The 23098-nt window shown below is 39.0% G+C and overlaps 1 protein-coding gene across 1 annotated transcript; it reads left to right on the top strand.

Moving 5' to 3' along the window:
• The first annotated feature begins 19716 nt into the window (after positions 1 to 19716).
• Positions 19717 to 21964, top strand: LOC107795832 (seipin-2-like). Its single transcript, XM_016618539.2, has 2 exons — positions 19717 to 20721; positions 21356 to 21964. Exons 1-2 carry the CDS (start codon positions 19780 to 19782, stop codon positions 21839 to 21841), a joined length of 1428 nt encoding a protein of 475 aa, XP_016474025.1. The 5' UTR covers positions 19717 to 19779; the 3' UTR covers positions 21842 to 21964.
• Positions 21965 to 23098: the final 1134 nt, after the last annotated feature.

The raw sequence follows: 23098 nt of genomic DNA, 5'->3' as shown, positions 1-23098 counted from the left end.
TCGCGCCTGCGATGTCCGCGCCTGCGATGGATTTCTTTGCGCCTTCGGTCTTCGCACCCGCGAAAAACTTCTTCGCACCTGTGGTGCTTGTCCAGCCCATGTATTTCCGCTTCTGTGTCGCATGCCTCGCTTCCGCGAGTTCACACCTTTGGCTATTTTTCGTGCAGGTGCGATCACACCAGATGCCCAGCTGCTTCAGCTCCTCCTCCAAATCTAAATTCGATCCGTTAAGCATCTGAAACTCACCCGAGGCCCCGGGGACCTCAACCAAATACACCAATAAGTCCTGAAACATCATACGAACTTAGTCGAGCCTTCAAATCACATCAAACAACGTTAAAACTATGAATCATACCCCAATGCAAGCCTAATGAACTTTGAAACTTCTAATTTCTACAAACGACGCCGGAACCTATCAAATCAAGTCTGATTGACCTCAAATTTTGCACACAAGTCATAAATGACATAACTGACATATTAAAACTTTTAGAATCGGATTTCGACCCCGATATCAAAAAGTCAACCCCCGGTCAAACTTTCCAAAAATTTGACCTTCACCATTTCAAGCCTAATTCCACTACGGACCTCCAAATAATTTTCCGGACACGCTCTTAAGTCCAAAATAATCATACGGAGCTATTTGAATCATTAGAATTCAAATCCGAGGTCGTTTACACATAAGTCAATAGCTGGTCAACTTTTCCATCTTAAGTTTTCAATTATGAAACTAAGTGTCTCATTTCACTCCGAAATCCTTCCGGACCCGAACCAACTAACCCGGTAAGTCATAAAACAAATGTAAAGAATAACTTGAGTAGTAAATAGAAGGATGGGGTTATAATACTCAAAATGACCGGCCGGGTCGTTACATTCTCCCCATATTAAACAAACATTCGTCCTCGAATGGGTTTATAATCATACCTGGAGTCTCAAATAGGTGTGGATATTTGCTCCGCATATCCTGCTCAATCTCCCAAGTAGCTTCTCCGGCTGGTTGGCCTCTCCACTGTACCTTCACTGATGCTATGTTCTTTGACCTCAGCTTTCGAATCTGCCGGTCTAAAATAGCCACCGGCTCCACATCATAAGTCAGATTACCGTCCAGCTGCACTGTATTGAAATCCAAAATATGAGACGGATCCCCGACATACTTTCGGAGCATGGACACATGGAACACTGGATGAACACCTGATAGACTAGGTGGCAAAGCAAGTTCATAAGCCATCTCTCCATTCTTCTTAAGTATTGCAAAAGGCCCAATATATCGAGGGCTCAACTTTCCTTTCTTCCCGAACCTCGACACACCCTTCATGGGTGAAATCTTGAGCAGAACCTTCTCCCCAACCATGTAACAAACATCATGGACCTTCCGGTCAGCATAACTCTTCTATCTAGACTGGGCCGTGCGAAACCGCTCCTGAATCAATTTAACCTTCTCCAAAGCATCTTGAACCAAATCATTACCCAATAGTCTAGTCTCGTCCGGCTCAAACCAACCTACCGGAGACCGACACCGTCTCCCATATAAAGCCTCATAAGGAGACACCTGAATGCATGATTGGTAGTTATTATTGTAAGCACACTCTTTCAGTGGCAGAAATGGATCGCAAGAACACCGCAAAATCTATAACACAAGCGCGTAGCATATCTTCCAATATCTGAATAGTATGCTCAGACTGTCCGACCGTCTGTGGGGGAAATGTTATACCCAGCTGAACCTGTGTACCTAATTCTCGTTATACTGCCCTCCAAAACTGTGATGTAAGTTGCGTGCTAAGGGTTGTTCCTAAATATTTGAATCATTATTCCAACTAACCACGCACATACCCGGAGGTGATCCCACATCACCATATTCTATATAGGCCTGACAACACAACATAACTGAAAATCATTAATTTAACCTTAGCCCAAAAACCTTGGAGCCTGGTTTTTAACATCCTGAATTCTTTTCAAGATCCGAATCTCACATCCACACGCTGTATAAGTCCAAAAAAACTGTATCAAGCCATATCCATAACTCACGATGTAATCACATGATATATCACACATCTCGCATACTCGCAACACCATTTCTGATCTCGGTAACTACTCCAAACCAACCAAGTACTATATTAAACCCCACATCCCACATAACCTTGTTCCAAAACATTCGTACACTACTGATAATAAAAGAAACACGTGGAATCTCATAACCCCTTATCAGATCATCAAGTCATGGAGTTATCTTGCCCCAACCAGAACCAAAATCACTTTCTAAGCTGACTTTCAATGTCATCCTCCCAAATATACCATAATCAAACCTGATAGTACCCATTCTAGGTCCAATGACCATATACTATTACACACAACTATCCTATAAACATTGCACACCAATCTAATTCAAGCCACAAATGGCGCAATCCGTGTACCCAAAAATGAAAAATGTTTCAAAGAAGAGAACCGTTTCGCAAGTTCAACAAGCACTTCTACAGCCGACATGCTATGAGCTCACCATACATGGTAAAACCAAGACACACAAATCTAATAACGGTAACCAGCTCTCCTATAATATCAATATCTGGACCCGCATGGACAACTCACGTGCCAATAATATAAATATCTGGACCCGCACGGATAACTCACATGCCAATAATATCAGTATATGGATCCGCACGGACAACTCACGTGCCAATAACATAATCCGCCTGGCATGGTCACAGGCCTCTAGTCCAAGCATATCATACAGGATCAATCAAATAAGTACACTTGTATATGATAAATGAAATAAAATTCATATGCTCCTGGACTGGTATAAATATCACGCCATAGAGTAGGCATGTGCAAAGTGTGCTATCACAACTCAAATCGGCAGGTGAACGCAGAAATAGTAACTACCCAGTTTATTCAGGGAATTAGCCTCTTTGTAACCTCAAGTATAGTGCGGATAGTTCTCAACAAAGGTACGAATACAAGAAACATCATAACTTTACGCTTAACTATCAACTCTAGGCATATCATAGTCTAAATATTTTCTCGAGTCTGAATACTTGCTCTGATGCCCGCACATGGGCTCAAACCTCACACACACACACACACACACACACACACACACACACACACACACACACACACACACACATATGTATATATATATATATATATATATATATATATATATATATATATATATATATATATATATATATAAAAAATGTACGCACTCGTAGCGCGTAGTCATCACAAAGGCAACTAATGCCTCCACTGAGTTAAAATAAAATACTCACCTCAAACAGGCCGCAACCCAGAAACAATATGCTTCAGAGAACCCCTAGTCTCCACATTCATAGAACACAGGAATCACCGTGACTGGTCCCAACTCCAACACTCAAATGACTAACATATCTTTCACGCACGATCATCGCATGAGGAATACTTCCACATTTCCTCTTGTGCCACATAGCAATAAATGGAATATCAGCAGTATATTAGCCAGGTGAGTAACGTAATACCGATGACATCCGAAAGTCAAAACACAATGCCCCTTTTAAAATGCACACTCTTCTCAGGGATTACCGAGTAGCTATAATATCCGTCTAAACATCTGAAACTGACCATTTTGTCCATAATTCGTGGTCTTACTTTACAAAATGAACTGCCACCTTGTACATGTAAGTCTTAATCCCGCACAATACACCACAACTATTATGCCATCATGTGACAAGCACGAAAATCTCCTTATTAACTCTGAGTCACCAGCATACTACATACCCGGTCAATTAGAAACCTTCCATTTTCTCTTGTCCATGAGGAATTCACAATGCACAACATGTCTCCCACACCGGTAGAAAATATTTAGTCCAACCATGGTAGAAACGATCAAGAACACTTTCAAATTCATTTGCACATAACCAGGCTATCAAAACTAAATTCCTCTAACTCGACCAAACCACGCAGTTCACCAAACCCAACAATATTTCCACTGAAACATCTGTAAAGTCTCACCACATCATAATTATCCCAATAAAATCGAACATACCATTACTATACTGGTCTAGCCTACTACCCACTTGTCCTATTTTCGTCAAGTTACTTCTGAATTACCCTCAAGTTGACACTTCTCCTTGTCAGAACATTACGATCCATATCCAAAGCTCAATACAATACATCCCAACATAAAACCATACCGCCCTAAGTCCCAACTTAAGGACCTTATGTGAATTTAAAATTGCTCCTCTTTCCTTTCTTATACTGAAATGTAGAATCCATAGTCAAACAGGATTATTGCACGTCCCGATACAATCTAGTGTAAGTAACTGATTCTAGTGATATACAAATTTGAAAAATTTTCAATTGACACATATATATTTTGAATCCATTAGATACCTCTCGAGAGTCATCCACTCTACTCAAATCTTATTTGTTCCGCCCAAATGGGCCGAAAGGCACGTGCTCCTTTAGCACAATCAACACTTAAAGAAGTAACCTTGCCTTAACACGACCAATCAAATTCATACTTCGTGCGCACTACATCCTTAAAAATAACAACTTAATCATTCCATAATTTATATATTTTCATAAAGTGCAATATAACCCGTATCCAGGAATTTTCTTACCCGGGGCATCCTCGATCTCTACCTCTACAAGTCTTAACTAACCCACAAGTATGCCTCAGACCAAAACTAAAATTTAACATATATCCATGAAATTGAATTGTCAATAGCAGGCTCCCCACTTGGCTCAAAGCCATACAACAAAACACTCCATAACTCACAATATCATACTGTATTACTGCCATAATACTGCAGTCAGTTCAACAAAAATTCTTCTCAAAATTACGCAACACTCACCATAAAATACCCCAATCATCCGCTAAGTTCGCATTTATTCTCGTGATAGTCAAGTCAACTTTCTCAACAGGATTCAAATTCAAATCTCAACACATACGCCTAGCTGGTAGAAAAGAAACTCCCCACTCAACATTATAAGGAACACACCTATGTAGATTACTCCGCAGGAGATAACCCACCTGCTTAGCCTCAAATTGGCATATTGTTATACCCGTTCGCAGCCGCAATTACCACAGAATCACTTAATATTTCTGAGTTTGAACTCATCAACACGACATGAAAATCTACTTCGCTCCACAATTAAACAACATGACAGATCCCTCGGCGCACTAACAACTCAAGAATGTACGTCACATCAAAACAGGAATCAAGTGCCCAATAGCAAACTCTTGAGTCACAAGTAAAATTTATTTGTCTCATTTAACTCATCTGAACACATTCCACATTCACATCATACTTATCATATAGTTATTCAACCGTTCATCGAGCCACAAATTCCACTCATAGGAATGATACCGAACGCATAAGTCAAATTGCACAGGTTCTCACAACCGAAACTATCGAGCTTAAGATGCGGTCTAACTCCGGCCTCAAGTCCTCCAGACTGGCCCACCAACAAAACACAGAATACTCATCTTGAACCTCATTCATGGAATCATAAACCAGTGATACACAGTTGATACTGAGTGCTCACATGCGCATACGAATGCATGGAAGGAATTCAAAGAATTATGTTTCAAGCTGAATCAATTATGCATGATAGAATACATGAAAGTGAAATTTTCCTAAGGGTTTGGCAGCCGCTCGAAGATAAGTACAGACGTCTTGGTACCGATCCGCAAGACTCTACTAAGCCTATTCATGACTCGTGAGACCTATGTAACCTAGGCTCTGATACCAACTTGTCACGACCAAAAATTCTAACCTGTCGTGATGGAGCCTATCTCGATACTAGGCAAGCCGACAACCTCAATAAACCACAATTTCTTTTAAGTTTGAAAATATAATATTTAAACACAATACACAAGTCTCGCAAATACCGATAAAAACACTCCCAAAACCTGGTGTCACTGAGTACATGAGCATCTATACATTACAAGTCTGAAAAATATGGTCTATAATAGTCTAAGACCAAATACAGTAAACAAGGAGATAGGGAAGGAGAGACAAGGTCTGCAAAATATGGCAGCTACCTCTGAATATCAGGAAAATCGACTGTGAAAAAGAATAAACACCCACTGTATCTGGGATCACCTAGATCTGCATACGAAGTGCAGTGTATAGTATGAGTACAACCAACTCAGTAAGTAACAATAATAAATAAAGAACTGAAAGTAGTGACGAGCTTCTCAGCTAAGTCCAAATACAGTACTTTTCAATATAAAAGAGTAGGCATGCTCTCAGGTTCAACATTTAAGATTTCACTGAAATTTCATATCAAGTTTGACCGAAATAGAAAATAATTGTTTTCCAAAATTTCCAAAAATAGTGATATATGACAGTTGAAATGCAGCAAATAATGAAATCAATACATCCTCTCAGAGTAACAGTCACTCAGTCCTCCCATTCACTCCAACCTCACAGTTACTCCAACCTCAAAGTCACTCTTTCCTCACAGTCACTCATTCCTCACAATCACTCAGCACTCAGCACTCGCACTCAGTAGGTACATGCGCTCACTAGGGGTGTGTAAAGATTTCGGAGGGGCTCCTTCAGCCCAAGCGCTATATCAAGCCAATCATGGCATTAATCAATGAAACATGTTGCGTCATGCATCCCGATCCATAAATATCCTCATAATTAGGCCCTCGGCCTCACTCAGTCATCAACCTCTCCAGTCTCTCGGGCTCAAGATGTCATGAAAATCAGCCCAAAAATGATAATATGATGTATCAATAAATAGCAACAGAGACTGAGATATGATATGATATGAATGAACATGATTGAGTGTGATATTACAATCCAAACATATAATTCAACCATAGAAATGACCCCAGTGGGTACCAATAATAACAGCATATGTCTAAGCATGATTTTTAATACGAGTCTCAGCTCAATTTTTCTCTAACACGTAGAGAATGCATGGATATCAACAGATTATTAAACTATACAGTTCCATGGAATTTGACCAAGTCATAATTCCTATGGTGTACGCCCACACACCCGTCACCTAGTATGTGTGTCACCTCAAAACCAATCACATAACACATAATCTGTGGTTTCATACCCTTAGGACCAAATTTAGAACTGTTACTTAAAGTGAGTAGGAGAAAGTTTAACACATAGAGTAAAATTTAATAGATCGAAAAAAGAAAATATGAAGTGAGAAAATACTACATCAGAAAGTTAGATTTTTCGGCAATTGTGACTTTTATGTGAGTAGGGGAAAGTTTTATGATTTTTATGTTAGAAAATATAGTTATATGACTTTGATGAAAAAAGTTATATTTATATGACTATTTGTAAAATTTACCTAGCTACTAACAGCTTGTTTGGATGGTTGTTACCCATTGTATCGTATTGTAGTGTTATCCCAAAACAATGTTTATATTAGTTGTATTATATTGTTAAATCCATTGTTCCGAAACAATGAAAAGTCCCATTTTTTGAAACAATCGATTTGGTGTGGTGGGATTGTTTCCTATTTTTCTTTCCAGTTATGCCCTAACTTATCACTCCATAATTCAAGTTAACGCTTTACTTTTTTAAAAAAATTTAACTCCAAACCTCCAACCTATAACCTACTTTGTCGTAGTCCCTTTTTTTTCCAGAACTTCTGCCGCTTCCAACTCCAACATAAAAGGTATAGGTTTTGCCTTCTTTTTGTTTCATTTTTCTCCTAATGTGATTTTAACTCCAGTTCTAATTATTTTAACTCCAATTCTTTGTTCCCTTTTTCTAGGGGTGTACATCGACCGGGTTGGTTCGGGTTTTATCAAAACCAAACCAAACCAACTATATCGGTTTAGATTGGTTTGATTTTGTTATTTTTTCGGGTTTCTCGAGTTTTTTTGTTACATGAATATTATTTCAATCTTACTTTGTTAAAGTTATAGATAAAGTTTTGATAAGTAAATATGTTTAATAAAAATTTAAAAATTGAAAATCATATGATCTACTAATATATTCTTATGGGAGAATTTTTATAGTAACACATGATAGTTATTTTCTTAGTCCTCTAACAATAATATTTCGTGGATGTACATTTTCAAGGTTAACCAAATTTAATAATAAACATAAAAATTAATATGAAACCTAAATAATGATATATTCTATTTAATTTTAAAATTATCGAAATACCATTTCAAATTCAAAATCTTGACATATGAATATGAAAGAACAAAGAGAATGACGCATTTCAATAACACATGATAAGAAAGTGATGGTACAAGCCATTATTTAAAGTGAATAAAAATATATGCACTTCATAGTTCTAATAAAGTATATATAAAAATTATAAATTTATATGTCGGTTTGGTTCAGGTTTTTTACTTAATACCAAACCAAATCAAACCAAACCTAATCGGGTTTTTTAGTCGGTTTAGTTTGACTTTTCGGTTTGGTGCGGTTTTCCGGTTCGGTTTGAACACCCCCGCTTTGTGTCACGATCCAAAATCCACTAGTGGTCGTGATGGCGCCTGACACCATCGTCGGGCAAGCCAACAGTGATTAGTCAATTTAATTACTCTTTCTAATACCTTAAACTCATAATTTTTATTAATGAAATGGTGTGAAATAGAATTTACACACACTACAATAGTGAACAACCAGTAGGAACCCCCAAAATCCGGTGTCACAAGTGCATGAGTATCAACTAAAAAATATAATAAAATACAACATCTATCTGGAATACACGTTAGACAGAAAAATAAAAATAACTCTGATGGAGACTCTGTAGACTGCGGATCGTAACATGAAATGCAGCTCACGGTAAAGTCCCCGAAATGGTCGCACCTCTGCGCCCAAAGGCCATCGGACATATGTGTACCTCCACAAAAAGTGCAGCAAGTCTAGTATGAGTACATAAATCAACGCGTACCCAGTAAGTATCTAGCCTAACCCCAGAGAAGTAGTGACGAGGGGTCGATATCGATACTTACTAGTGGTCCAATAAGACAGATACAGTAGAAGTAACACACGTAAATCATAGAAAGTAAATGAAGTAAAAAGTATAATACGTGGTACAATCCTCCTCTCGGCAAAAACTCAAACTCTCAGCTAGTAGCTACCTCCTCAATCAGAGTATATATAATGGACCTTCCCGGATAGATCATCATAGTTCAATCAGGAAAAGCTCACAAATATGTTGGCTTCTTGCCAATTATTATGCACGATTTCATACGAGTAGTTTATAGAAATGTTGAGGCATACGGACCGATCCATCATAACATTTCCAAACCATAGATACATTCATTTTATTGCCAAGGAGAACGGCCCGCTCCCATGAGAGTGTGGTACATAAATCCTGACGTGGTGTACGGCCCGATCCATCATAGTGTACACACTGTCGAGGGTCGAACGGCACGAACCATAGATGTATCTATCCTGCCGAGGCGAATGGCCCGATCCTATTAGAATAAGAAGCTTTGACAGGTCCTTAACCCCACTCACAAATAGACGTGTGAGTTATAAATTTTTAAGGGAAACCTTTCGGTGAGAATGCATAACGTGGGAGAAATTCATAAGAGGAGTACAATTATATCGCGGCTAATCATGAAACTCGTCGAATCTCTACAATATCAAGTCTATCACTCTACACAAGTCTAGTCTCAAATCGCAACATAATATGAAGGGATTTAATAGGCAAGAGACAACTCAAATAGTAGAGTTATAGCATGGCGGAAGCCTAAGTCTACCCGGACATAATATGAATTTAGCTACGCACAGACTCTCGTCACCTGGTGCGTACGTATCCCCCCACAACAAGTAAAACATAAGAAATACATCACCTAGGGGTAGTTTCCCCCTCACAGAGTTAGACAGGAGACTTACTTCGCTCCGAAGTTCCATAACCGACTCCAACACCCCTAAAACACCTCAAACCAAAGCCCGTCGATCCAAAACTATTCATACAATGTGCAAACCAATCAAAAGATACTCTAATACCCATAATTAATCAATTTAAACAAATTCCCAACTCCGCTCGAAAAGTCTATAAAATCAACCCTCGGGCCCACGTGTCCGGATTCTGAAAATTTTCAAAGGTAAACTTTACCCATAACACCATGAACTAAAATATATAATTTATTCCAAATTTCATGTCCAATTTCGTGATCAAATTCCAAAAATACCAAATTCTAGATTTTCTACTAAAAACTCCAAAATTTCTACTAATTTTCACGTTTAAATCTTTATACAAACCATGTATTTAACTTATAATAGGTGGGAATCACTTACCTTGTATTTCTTGATGAAAATCCCCCCTTGAAGCTCTCCAAATTCGCCCTAACCAAGTGAATAATGGAAGAAAAATGGCCAAATCCCATTTTTTTTTATAAAAACCTTACTGCCCAGCGTCCTTTCGCATCTGCGGAACATGAGCCGCTTTTTCGGCTCCCTTCAGGCCCCTAAATCTCCGCATCTGCGGCCCCTCCAGCGCTTCTGTGGCTCCTCATACGCAGGTGCGGCCCCGCTTCTATGGAACTCGACCGCGTCTGCGGTTCCAGCCTTCCCTAGTCACTCCGCTTCTGCTATCGAACAGCCGCAGGTTTGACTCTGCTTCTTCGTTTCACCTGCTCGCTTCTGCGACTCCATCCCCAATCACGCATGGCCGCTTCTGCGACCCTCTTGGTCTCTTCTTCGGCTCCGCACCTACGACCAAAACCTCGCAGGTGTGGTTACACCAGATATGCTGCCACCAGCATTTTCATAAGGCCAAATTTAATCCGTTAACCATCCAAAATCCACCCGAGGCCCTCGGAACCTTAACCAAATATATCAACACGTCCTGAAATACAATACGAACTTAGTCGAGACTTCAAATCACATTAAACAATGCTAAAATCACGAATCGCACCCCAATTCAAGCTTAATGAACTTTAGAACTTCAAACTTCTAGATTCGACACCGAAACATATCAAATCAAATCCGATTGACCTCCAATTTTGAACACAAGTCATAATTGACATAACGAAGATACTCCAAGGCTAGGAACCCCAAACAGGCATTGATAACATTAAAATTCACTTCAATTCAAACTTAAGAATTCCTTAAACCTTTAAAATACCAACCTTCCATAATAAGCACTGAATTGCTCTCGGGTGATCCGATACTCAACCCGAACATACGCTTAAGTCCGAAATCATCATACAAACCTGTTGGAACCTTCAAATCCCGATTCAGATGTCGTTTACTCAAAAGTCATACCTTATTCAATTCTTCCAACTTAAAGCTTCAGAAATTAGAATTTTCTTTCGAAATCAACTCTGAACTTCCCGAAATTCAATTCCGACCACACGTACAAGACATAATACCTGAAGTGAAGCTACTCAAGGTCTCAAACCGCTGAACGACGGGCTAGAGCTCAAAATGATCGATCGGGGCGTTACATTCTCCCCCACTTAAATATACGTTCGTCCTCGAACTTGCTAAGGACTTCTCCGGAGTTGTCCAAAATTATTGTCCAACACCTTGTGCACCTACCCGTGCCACCAAATTCTGGTTGGACACATTAGCTCGAGTGAGACAGAAAATCCTCCCTATAACCTTAGCTAACAAGCTTTAAAATCAAGTTCCAACTTCCGAATTTCTTTACAAGGCCTGATTCTAACACACAAACACCGTACCAATCACCACGCACTGTACCAAAACATGATCATGCATCTATGATAAAATCACACCATGCACTACATAAGTCGGTTGCCCATAATAACATCCTCCGACCACAATAGCTGAAATTTCACTAATCTGGTGCCCGCAATACATCTCATGACGCATATAAATCTTGTTCCAAATCTCGCAATACTGCCACGATGAAAAAGACGTGTAGAAACTCATAACCACCTGCCGAATCAATAATTCATGGAGTCTCTCCTCCTGACAAGAACCATTACCTCATTCTGAACTGAATAACGATATTTTCCTTTTAATGTACCTTATATAAATCTGATTGCACAAATTTCAGGGCCAATAATATCGTCTTACCCTGTACAAGTTTCTCAGGCAATAAGACGCCTTAAACACTGACTCAAATCTCATATGACGCCATCAATGCACCAACAAGCTACAGCTCGAATATGACACATAAGGAGGAACGAACTCTGGAAAAGAATTATCAATCTCACGTAACGAATAAAACGGTCGAACAGATGCGATGAATCCTTCTCAGAGGATGAGAAACAAAATATGCAGGAATAGATATAGGGAACCATACTCAACATAACACTATTGCGGCGAGCAAACCTGATCCAAACATGATACCATTGCAGAGTGCAACCTGATCCAAATAACGTACCCATGGCGGCGTGCCATCCGATCCGCTCACAATAATAAATAAGAACATACCCTTCAAGCCATAATGCTTCTACCTACGGAATACTGAATATCGGCCACAAGCACGCCAAGTGAAAAAATACAACTCCGGGGAGATGGGTAGCTCAATACGTCACAAAAACCCAAGCACGACTAAGGTGCGATAAATGACCTGCATCTCGAGAGCCATCGTGCTCATCTGACACCACAAGCTACACGGGACCACAACACACGTGCAAATAATCAAGCCGGCTCAATCCAGCATAACCCCCACAGTTCACAACCATAGGAATAGAGTGCCTTACAGGCATAACCCTCACATTAACGATAGTACCAAAAATCTTCGTACTTGGTTTCGATCTTTAACCATCAAGTGACTAGCATGTCATACTCATACAATTTCTTCGTGGGGTACGCTCCCACGACCTTCTGCCCATGTAACCAAGTATGCACATACATACCACCAACTGTACTAATTCTGTAAAGAAGATCAAGAATCCGCAAATCAATACACAATGCTCCTTCCACAGGACACCATTCCCAGGCGACTCTAGGATAATGTCAGCTTACTTTGAACATTTAATTCTTCCCGGCTCATCCGAGCTCGTAACGTTCTTGTCAACACCGAACTGCAACCTTGGTCCTTAACTTTCAAATTCCCATGCCGCTACGCGAGAATACACGAATTCATCATAACCCCTGAACTACCAGCAGAATAACACTTCATCGGCTAGAAACCCTTCACTTAGCTCATTTCCGAAGAGCCCATGCGACACACAACTGAATTCCCAAACCGCATAAAATACAACCTCAAACCGTGATCTAAACCGTCATAACTATTCTGGAATCCATTTACACAACAAAGCCATTTGAATCAAATACCTCCCAAATCAATCAGGTCATGATGGTTGTCAAGCCCGCACGCACAACCACAAACCACATGTATAACTTTACACAATGAAGGAACTAATCCTTGCCACAATCATGCTGATTCAGCAATTACTAACTGATCCAACTTCTTTCAATTTACCCTTGACCTGACTTAGAAATATGATAGCTCTATTCACAACATAACGAACTCAATCCGCACTCATCCCGGGCGACCCAAATCGCGAGACCACATCATCTCAATACCCATGACTCATCTCATACCTCTTTACGCGGACAATAGCATCTCCAACTGGTGCACCCATTCTGCAAGACCTTTCGCAAGTCTGAAGCTATTTCTTCCTTTCCTCTAATACTACACTTAAATTCTTGAATCCACTAAGACCATTGTCGAGAGTCACCCACTCTGACCTGGTCCCAAATATGACCAAACTCCAACGCTCTACTAGCACATGAACACCCTCTCAAAGAAGCAAACGGCTGAACTCTTTTCCTTATACATCACATCCACAAAAGCATAAGCTTCGAGTCTTCCTAAAAACCTGAACATGCATCGATAATGCCGAATATAGCACACGTCCATCAAGTTCTTTGTTGAATTACCCCTGATATTTCCTCTTCTTAGTCATAAATAATCTGCCAACGTACTGATAAACAGAAACCACACAAGTAGACAACCACGCGATCCAATCGTAAATGGTGAGGCTCCCCAATTAGTTTTAAGCTACTATCACATAATGCAGAGCCCACAACAACTCCTCCTTCTCAATTATCATGATCTCGCACCGTTAACCCGCCAGACTTCTCGAAGTCTTTTGTTAAGATTTTTATGAACATCCTGAATCACCAGTCAAACACTCGACCTCTTACCGGGTAGCAAATAATATTCCTCTTAGAAGCTTCATCAACATAACGTCATCTCTAACCTGCTCACAGGAGATAACCCACCTATGGAATTCCTTACCGACATCTTCCCATGACGCTGCACTTGGTACAACTACCACTTAATCAGTAAATTCTCCTGAGCTCATGCTCGCCCACCAGTTGTATATGTATGCTCTTTCCCTATCGACATCAACTGAAAGATCAAAAATACCTTCCGAACTCTAGTCATATTGCATCTGAAATGATAATCAGATCTTCACACCCCTCTTCATTTCAAACAAACTCCTTTTTGCCATATTCAATCTTTCTTCGTACAGCAACCATTACTCCAAATAAAATTCGTAGGCCAAATCACCTTCCATCACGATTCCCAAACCGTTCTACACTTTCTCAGGGCACGCGGCTATCCTACCACAGAATCCATGTGTTGATCTACCACTCTTACTTAGGTTAAACTATCTCCTTTAAGCAACTTCTCAACCTCTGCTTCTCATACTTGACCTGCTAGTACTTCAACCACCGTGAAATATTTACTGCCATGTCTTCCCTCATACTTTGCTGCCCAGTTGTTGCATCAAATCCAAAATGCATCTCTATAGCACCTGAACCAATAGATTGTTACCGACTCTAAGCCTCTCTGAAGATCATCTCTCTCGAGCCATCAACATTAGAAATACCAATTCAATTTTGAACCGTTGCATCTCGTTACCTCTGACAACCACCCCCAGGCACCATTTCACAACACTCTGGCCCGAAGGCAAAATCCAAATAGACCGTAACACCGACGAACTGTAATGTGTTCAAACAAGGATGGCGACACCGCCTCACAATGAAAATTCCACCACGCTCAAAAATATCATGTCTCGTTACTTTATCAACCAATAATGGACATCTATAGTCTGATTGCCTTTCCTCCACTGGAATTAAATGTTGAACCCCCTTAATCATGCACTGAGAAATCCTCTCTTCAAGCCATTCACTACCTAAATTACATAAATGAGCACCTTACCATTACACCAATATTATGCTATAACAATGCATAGACATCGTAGCAATCCGTGCATAGTCTCGGAACCATAGAAAATACAGATACTGAGCTAGAACAAAAGAACATCCTTCCACAAGGCGACAATAATAGCCTTCCCAAACACGCAGGGAAAAACATCCTGCACCACGTTTGCAGTACCACTACAACTCCTTGATGCCCAGCTTTGCGTCGCATAATATTGAGTAGGAAGGAAATAAAGGCACAAGCCTCAATGGAATCAAACCGCACGATGAGGAAATCAAGAAGGGAAATTCTCCTAACAGCCATGTAGCCTCTCGAAGATAAGTACAGACGTCTCCGTATCGATCCGCAAGATTCTACTAGACTTGCTCATGACTCGTGAGACCTAAGTGAATCTAGAGCTCTGATACCAAGCTGTCACGACCCAAAATCCACTAGTGGTCATGATGGCACCTAACACCGCCGTCAGGCAAGCCAACAGTGATTAGTCAATTTAATTACTCTTTCTAGTACCTTAAAATCATATTTTTTATTAATGAAATGGTGTAAAATAGAATTTATACGAACTACAATAGTGAACAACCCGTAGGAACCCCCAAAATCCGGTGTCACAAGTGCATAAGCATCAACTAGGAAATATAATAAAATACAACATCTATCTGGAATACACGTTAGACAGGAAAATATAAATAACTCTGATGGAGACTCTGCAGACTGCGGATTATAACATGAAATGCAGCTCACGGTAAAGTCCCCGAAATGGCCGTGCCTTTGCGCACAAAGACCACTGTACATATGTGTACCTGCACAAAAGGTGCAGCAAGTGTAGTATGAGTACGTAAATCAACGCGTACCCAGTAAGTATCTAGCCTAACCCCAGAGAAGTAGTGACGAGGGGTCGACATCGACACTTACTAGTGGTCCAATAAGATAGATATAGTAGAAGTAACAGACATAAATCAGAGAAAGTAAACGAAGTAACAAGTATAATACATGGTACAATCCTCCTCTCAACAATAACTCAAACTCTCAGCTAGTAAGTACCTCTTCAATCGAAGTATATATAATAGACCTTACCAGTTAGGTCGTCACCGTTCAATCAGGAAAAGCTCACAGATATATTAGCTTCTTGCCAATTATTACACACGATTTCATAAGAGTATTTTATAGAAATACCGAGGCGTACGGCCCGATCCATCATAACATTGTCAAACCATAGATACATCCATTTTATTTCCAAGGTGAACGGCCCGCTCACATGAAAGTGTGGTACATAAATCCTGTTGAGGCATACGACCCGATCCATCATAGTGTGCGGACTACCAAGGGTCGAACGGCATGAACCATAGATGTATCTATCCTGCCGAGGTGAATGGCCCGATCCCATTAGAATAAGAAGCTTTGACGGATCCTTGACCCCACTCACGAATAGACGTGTGAGTTATAAATATTTAAGGGAAACCTTTCGGTGAGAACGCATAACATAGGAGAAATTCGTTAGAGGAGTACAATTATCTCGTGGATAATCATGAAGCCCGTCGAATCTCTACAATAGAAAGTCTATCACACTACACAAGTGTAGTCTCAAATCGCAATGTAATATGAAGGGATTCAATAGGCAAGAGACAACTCAAATAGAGTAGTTATAGCATAGCGGAAACCTAAGTCTACCTGGACATAATATGAATCTAGCTACGCACGGACTCTTGTCACCCAGTGCGTATGTAGACCCCCCAACAAGTAACACATAAGAAATACATCACCTATGGGTAGTTTTCCCCTCACAGAGTTAGACAGGAGACTTACCTCGCTCCGAAGTTCCATAACCGGCTCCAACGCCCCTCAAACACCTCAAACCAAAGCCCGTCAATCCAAAACTATTCAAACAATGTGCAAACCAATCAAAAGATACTCTAATACCCATAATTAATCAATTTAAATAAACTCCCAACTCCGCTCGAAAAGTCTATAAATTCAACCCTCGAGCCACGTGCCCGAATTTCAAAAATTTTCAAAGGTAAACTTTACCCATAACACCACGAACTAAAATATATAACTTATTCCAAATTTCATGTCCAATTTCGTGCTCAAATTCCAAAAATACCAAATTCTAGGTTTTCTATCAAAACCCCACAATTTCTACTAATTTCCACATTTAAGTCCTTATACAAACCATGTATTTAACTTGTAATAGGTGAAAATCACTTACCTTGTATTGCTTGATGAAAATCCCCCCCTTGAAGCTCTCCAAAATCTCCCCAACCAAGTGAAAAATGGAAGAAAAATGGCCAAATCCCGTTTCTTTACAAAAACCTTACTGTCCATCGTCCTTTCGCATCTGCGGCTCCGCTTCTGCGACACAGAGTCCGCTTCTGCGGCTCCCTTCAGGCCCCTAAATCTCTGCATCTGCGGCCCCTCCACCGCTTCTGTGCCTTCGCTTATGCGGCTCCTCATGCGCATGTTCGGTCCCGCTTCTGTGGAACTCGACCGCGTCTGTGGTCCCAGCCTTCCCTAACCATTCCGCTTCTGCGATCAAACAGCCGCACGTGCGACTCCACTTCTGTGGTCCACCTGCTCGCTTCTGCGACCCCAGCCCCAACCACGCTTGGCCGCACCTGCGGCCAAAACCTCACAGGTGCGGTTACACTAGATATGCTGCCACCAACATTTTCATAAAGCTAAATTCAATCTGTTAACCATTTGGAATCTACCCGAGGCCCTCGGGACCTTAACCAAATATACCAACACGTCCAAAAATACAATACGAACTTAGTCGAGCCTTCAAATCACATTAAACAACGCTAAAACCACGAATCGCACCCAAATTCAAGCTTAATAAACTTTAGAACTTCAAACTTCTACATTCGACGTCGAAACCTATCAAATCAAGTCTGATTGACATCAAATTTTGCACACAAGTCATAATTGACATAACGAAGCTACTCCAAGGCTCGGAACCCCAAACGGGACATTGATAACATTAAAATTCACTTCAAGTCAAACTTAAGAATTCCTTAAACCTTTAAAATACCAACCTTCCATAATAAGCGTTGAATTGCTCCCGGGTGATCCGATACTCAACCCGAACATACGCCCAAGTCCGAAATCATCATACGAACTTGTTGGAACCTTCAAATCCTGATTCTGAGGTCGTTTACTCAAAATTTAGACCTTAGCTAATTCTTCCAACTTAAAGCTTCAGAAATTAGAATTTTCTTTCCAAATCAACTCCGAACTTCCCGAAATTCAATTCCGATCACACGTACAAGTCATAATACCTAAAGTGAAGCTACTCAAGGCCTCAGACCGCCGAACGACGCGCTAGAGCTCAAAATGACCGGTCGGGTCGTTACACTTTGTTCTGCCATGCTCGTTCCTTTCTTTATCATAGTTCTTAATTTTTTTTCTAATGATAGTTAAAGACATATATGGTGATAAATTAGTAGAAAGAGGTTTTCTTAAATTATTTTTATGCGTAATTCTTAATAAATTTAATATTTAAATAATTGAGAATATTTTAGTAAACTTATTAGTTACAATACATTACAATACAGTCAAACCAAACAACAAAATATTATTTAACAACAGCAAACAATACAATCTATCCAAACACTATATTCATAAAACGGTACAATACAATACAATATAATACGATATAATACATTATAAAACGATGGGTAACAACCATCCAAACAAGCTGTAAGTTAGATCGTTTCGCTTCTCTAAAGAAAAAAGAAGAAAAGAGGAAAAAAAATCAGAAATTGTGATATGAACCATTGATCATTTTGAAAGTAGTACATATTATCCTTATTAGATGTAAATTTTGATTACTATTCCATATTGTAAATATCAAATTGTAAACAACCTATAACAGTACCGTGTAGGCAGAGATTCATCATATCTTTGAAACCATATTGAATTGCGTGAGTTATCTCATTTAAAGTGAATTGGAAAGATTTACCATTCATATAAAAAGATTGAAAAATAGAAACTGTACCATATTTTTAATTATGTGACAGCATTTATAGCCATTGCTTTGTGCTTTTGTAACCTTAATTATTTTCTGTAAATATTTTAAATAAAATTTAATGCAAGGTAGTATATGTTATGGATTCCCATCCAGCCAAAAATACAAAAGAAACTTGAGATGCGGAAAGTCACAATTTCTCTGGGTGTGCGTGCCACTGCCATAAAAGATCTGACATTTTGGACTATATTCTACATAGATAATAGTAATATAATTATAATATACTCCAAGGCTTGTAGTAAAAAATAATTAACCAAATAAAATTTCCATGAATTCTCTTACTATGATGTTTTCTTCTTTCTTTATTTGTTTCGGTTTAACCTTTAACTATTGATTTCTAAGTTTCCAGGGAATTAAGCGGGCATGTCGATATGTGTGTTACACTGCAGCATAAATTATCCTGAAGCAGTGACAATGAAAGTTGAGCTGAGAATTCCAGTCATCAGAAGACAATGTACCAAATTTATTTTATTGTGCCATTGGCTAATGCAACTAGCAAATCTACCAATGTGAACCCTCCATTTGTTTAGCATTCCAAGAAAATAAAAATTATTGATTTCTTCCTTATAAAATATAGGCCTCTTGCGATCAGTAACAATTTTCACAGGGAAGTCCCTCTTTGTCACCTCTTTTTTCACTATCCAATTCTTGAATTCATCTTCCCTATTATATCAATGGATGAACAAGCAAGAATTTGTGAAAATGCTGTTGGCATTGATAGTAATTTTCTTGGATTAAGTTGCAAAGATCACAAAAAATCACCAAATTTTCTCATGAATTTGATGAAGTATTCTTTGCTTCTCGGAGCTGAAAAGGTTTTAATGGTTCGAAAATCTCAAAAACCATTTTCATGCTCCAGCTTAAGTTCATGGACCGACGAAGAGACTGCTCGTGAAAAAAGGAGAAACAAAGGGAAATCACCTCTTCAGGATAATAAATCATGTGCAATTGAGTCATGTAAAGAGCATTTTGATATGCCAAAAGTGGTTAACTCTTGTCCTTCAGGAAGTTATAACACTGAATTATCGTTCGATTTCACTGCATTTTTTACAGTAATGATGTTCAAACTAGTTGGATTTCAAATGAATCTATTGGTAAGACTCTTCACATTTCCTATTTCTTTAATGAACTATTGGATAATGATCTTGACCTTACCATTTCAAACACTAACATTAGCCAAAGAGCAATTAAAGAAGCAGCTGATGAATCTTGGCACGAAATCTTGGTTAAGTTTGATGTCATTTGTATTCTGTCAGATTAAGGCACAAAAATCTGTGTTGAAATTGACAGTAAGGTTTTGTTGGGCTCTGTTCTGGGCAGTCTATGTTTGTTTTTTGTTGGTTGGTTTGTTGGTAATGGGATTTGTGATAAGTGGAGTTACTATGAGACGTTTGGTGGAAGAACCAATTGAGACAACAAAGACGTTGAATTTTGATTACACAAAAACTAGCCCTGTTGCTTTTGTACCGCTTGCATCAGCTGCTGCTCTCTCTACTCCCTTGATTTCCAAACCAAAAATTGTAGACAGGCCCATACCTTATAATCACAAGTTGCAGCTTATTGTTTCATTAACCATGCCTGAATCTGAGTACAACAGAAAGCTTGGGATTTTCCAGGTACTCTTGCCTTTTTTCTTTCTGTTTTTTTAATTTTTGGGTGCGTTTGGTATTGACAGGAAAATATATTTCAAAGGATGTTCTAGTGTTTGGTTACGGGAAAATATTTTTATGGAGAAAATTTTTTCAAACGACTTCCCCTCATATTAGGGCAGAAGTCATTTTTCTTAACAAAATCATCTCAAATTTGTACTACATATCACTATATTAATCAAAAAATATATATTTCGTCGGATATTATTTTTGGAAGCAGCTAAAAATATACAATTCTATTGTCTATTCTTATAGAAAAAGATGCTTATGACCTGTTTTAGTTGGTGCGTGCAATAAGAGATTTAATCTTTGCATTAAACTCAATATAATTACATAGTGCATTGTTTGATTGTTTCTTTTGTGTTACGCATATATAAATAATACCTGCATAAGTTATGCGGGAACCTTTTTTTTTTTTTTTGCAAAATAGGATTTGGAATAAGAATATGAGTATCAAAATACCTGATTTAAAATATAAAATAATAAAAATGTCGTCACGCTATTGAGATTCATTCTTCTTTTACCTTGAAAATATTTAACTAGAAACAGTTCCTGCATTACAATCCATGTATAACTGAACCTCTGGCTTTTGTCCCTGAAGGTAAGGGTGGACTGCTTGTCAGCAGATGGCAAAGTAACAGCAACCTCAAGCTATCCAAGCATGTTAAAATTCAAAAGCCAACCAATCCGAATTGTCGAAACCGCAATAAAAAGCATCCCTCTTGTTACTGGTTTTCAATCAGAAGTCCAGAATTTGAAACTTGTCATCAACGATTTCACAGAAGGTTTCGAGCCTACAGCATGTTTTAAAGTTGTTCTTGAAAAAAGAGCTGAGTACCAACTAGAAGGCGCAGGTATACCTGAAATATATGCAGCCGCCTTACATGTGGAATCAGAGCTTCCTCATATAAAGAGAATTATATGGCTTTGGAGAAGAACTGTTTTTGTATGGATTGGGATTATGCTATTCTTGACTCAGCTAAGTTTCGCTTTGATATTTTGTCGGCCTGTGCTTTTACCAGGAAAAAGGCTAATGACAGTTCTTAGAACTAAAAGGAATGCCCAAAAGAACAAGATTTCGTGGTAGTGGATTCAGCATATCAGACGAGAGATTGATCTTATTTGGAAATATAGTTTGTTGTTCAAGAATATTGCATGTTTTCTTCACTTTATTAAGCTTATTGTTGCCTCTCCTTGTATTTCTTATTGTCAAGAATGAATGATAATGAGTAATAAAAGTATGACTTTAATAGTTTAAACGATGTGAATTTACACAAACCAGAGTCGGTAGAGATTTTGCGTTAAAGTAATCAAAATAATTTTCAACGTTACTCAAATCAAGTATGCATGTGAAAGTACATGTTTGTCGCCCTAAAATAAGCAAATAAAAGTGCCTCATGCTTAACAACACTGTCATATTATCTTCGGTAAGCACATTTGAACCCGCTTGTCACAAGAGAGTGCTACACATATCTCCCATGAATCTCGGAGATCCCTCTTTCTCGGAAAATTTCCTGGGTCAAGTATTCCGCTCGTTTGCTGTCAGGAATTCAGTAGAGTTACAATCACCTCATATTGATAAAAAGTTCAGAGAACAATTTAATATGAAAATAAAGGAAAATTTTTGGTCATAAAAATAGAAAGTAAGTATGGTGCCCCGTAGACGCGTAGACCGAGTGAGTTTTTGTCGATGCCGATCCAGATGTGCCAAAGATTGAGGACTACGAGGGTACGATGCTATCCTTGTACTTTGTTTGTTGCACATGACTTAATGTACACGTGCTCCTGTTTTCTCACTCTTTTGGTGGTTTGTCAATTTGAATCTATTTTCTTTATGTTACCGAAAGATGGAAAGGGGAACCGACTCGTTCCTTCCTTGCGGAGGACAAATCAAGGCCTGAAGTTGGTTCGTCGAGCAAGAGGAGAGAAGGATCAACAAGATCAAAAGAACTGATCGCTTTCTACAATAACAAAATAGTTATCTACTAGCCGTATTTTCTTTCTGTGATAATGTCGTAGCATAGGGACTCCGGGAATTTTGGAAGCTGAATATGCTCAAAAGATGCGGAAGATGAAAGAAAGAAAAGCGGAAAATGGGGGGTCAGTAGAAGAGTTCGAGTGTGAAAGCAGTGTACTCATGCCCCTGAGAAAGGGGCACCCCTACTATACCCCTAAACTATAAGCTAGCGTGCAACGGCTGAAAAGTCGTTGTTGCTTGCTGCTTGCAGGCTCTTTTTAGGATTCAAGAAATTTAGAATTTTATTATTTACTTATTTCATAATTTTAATAAATTTACTTTATATTTAAATTTTAAACTTTAAGATTTTGATATTTAAATATCATG

This window comes from Nicotiana tabacum, chromosome 2 (assembly GCF_000715075.1).
Source record: "Nicotiana tabacum cultivar K326 chromosome 2, ASM71507v2, whole genome shotgun sequence".
NCBI classification, from domain to species: Eukaryota; Viridiplantae; Streptophyta; class Magnoliopsida; order Solanales; family Solanaceae; genus Nicotiana; species Nicotiana tabacum.
This window is presented reverse-complemented; position numbering and strand designations above follow the sequence as displayed.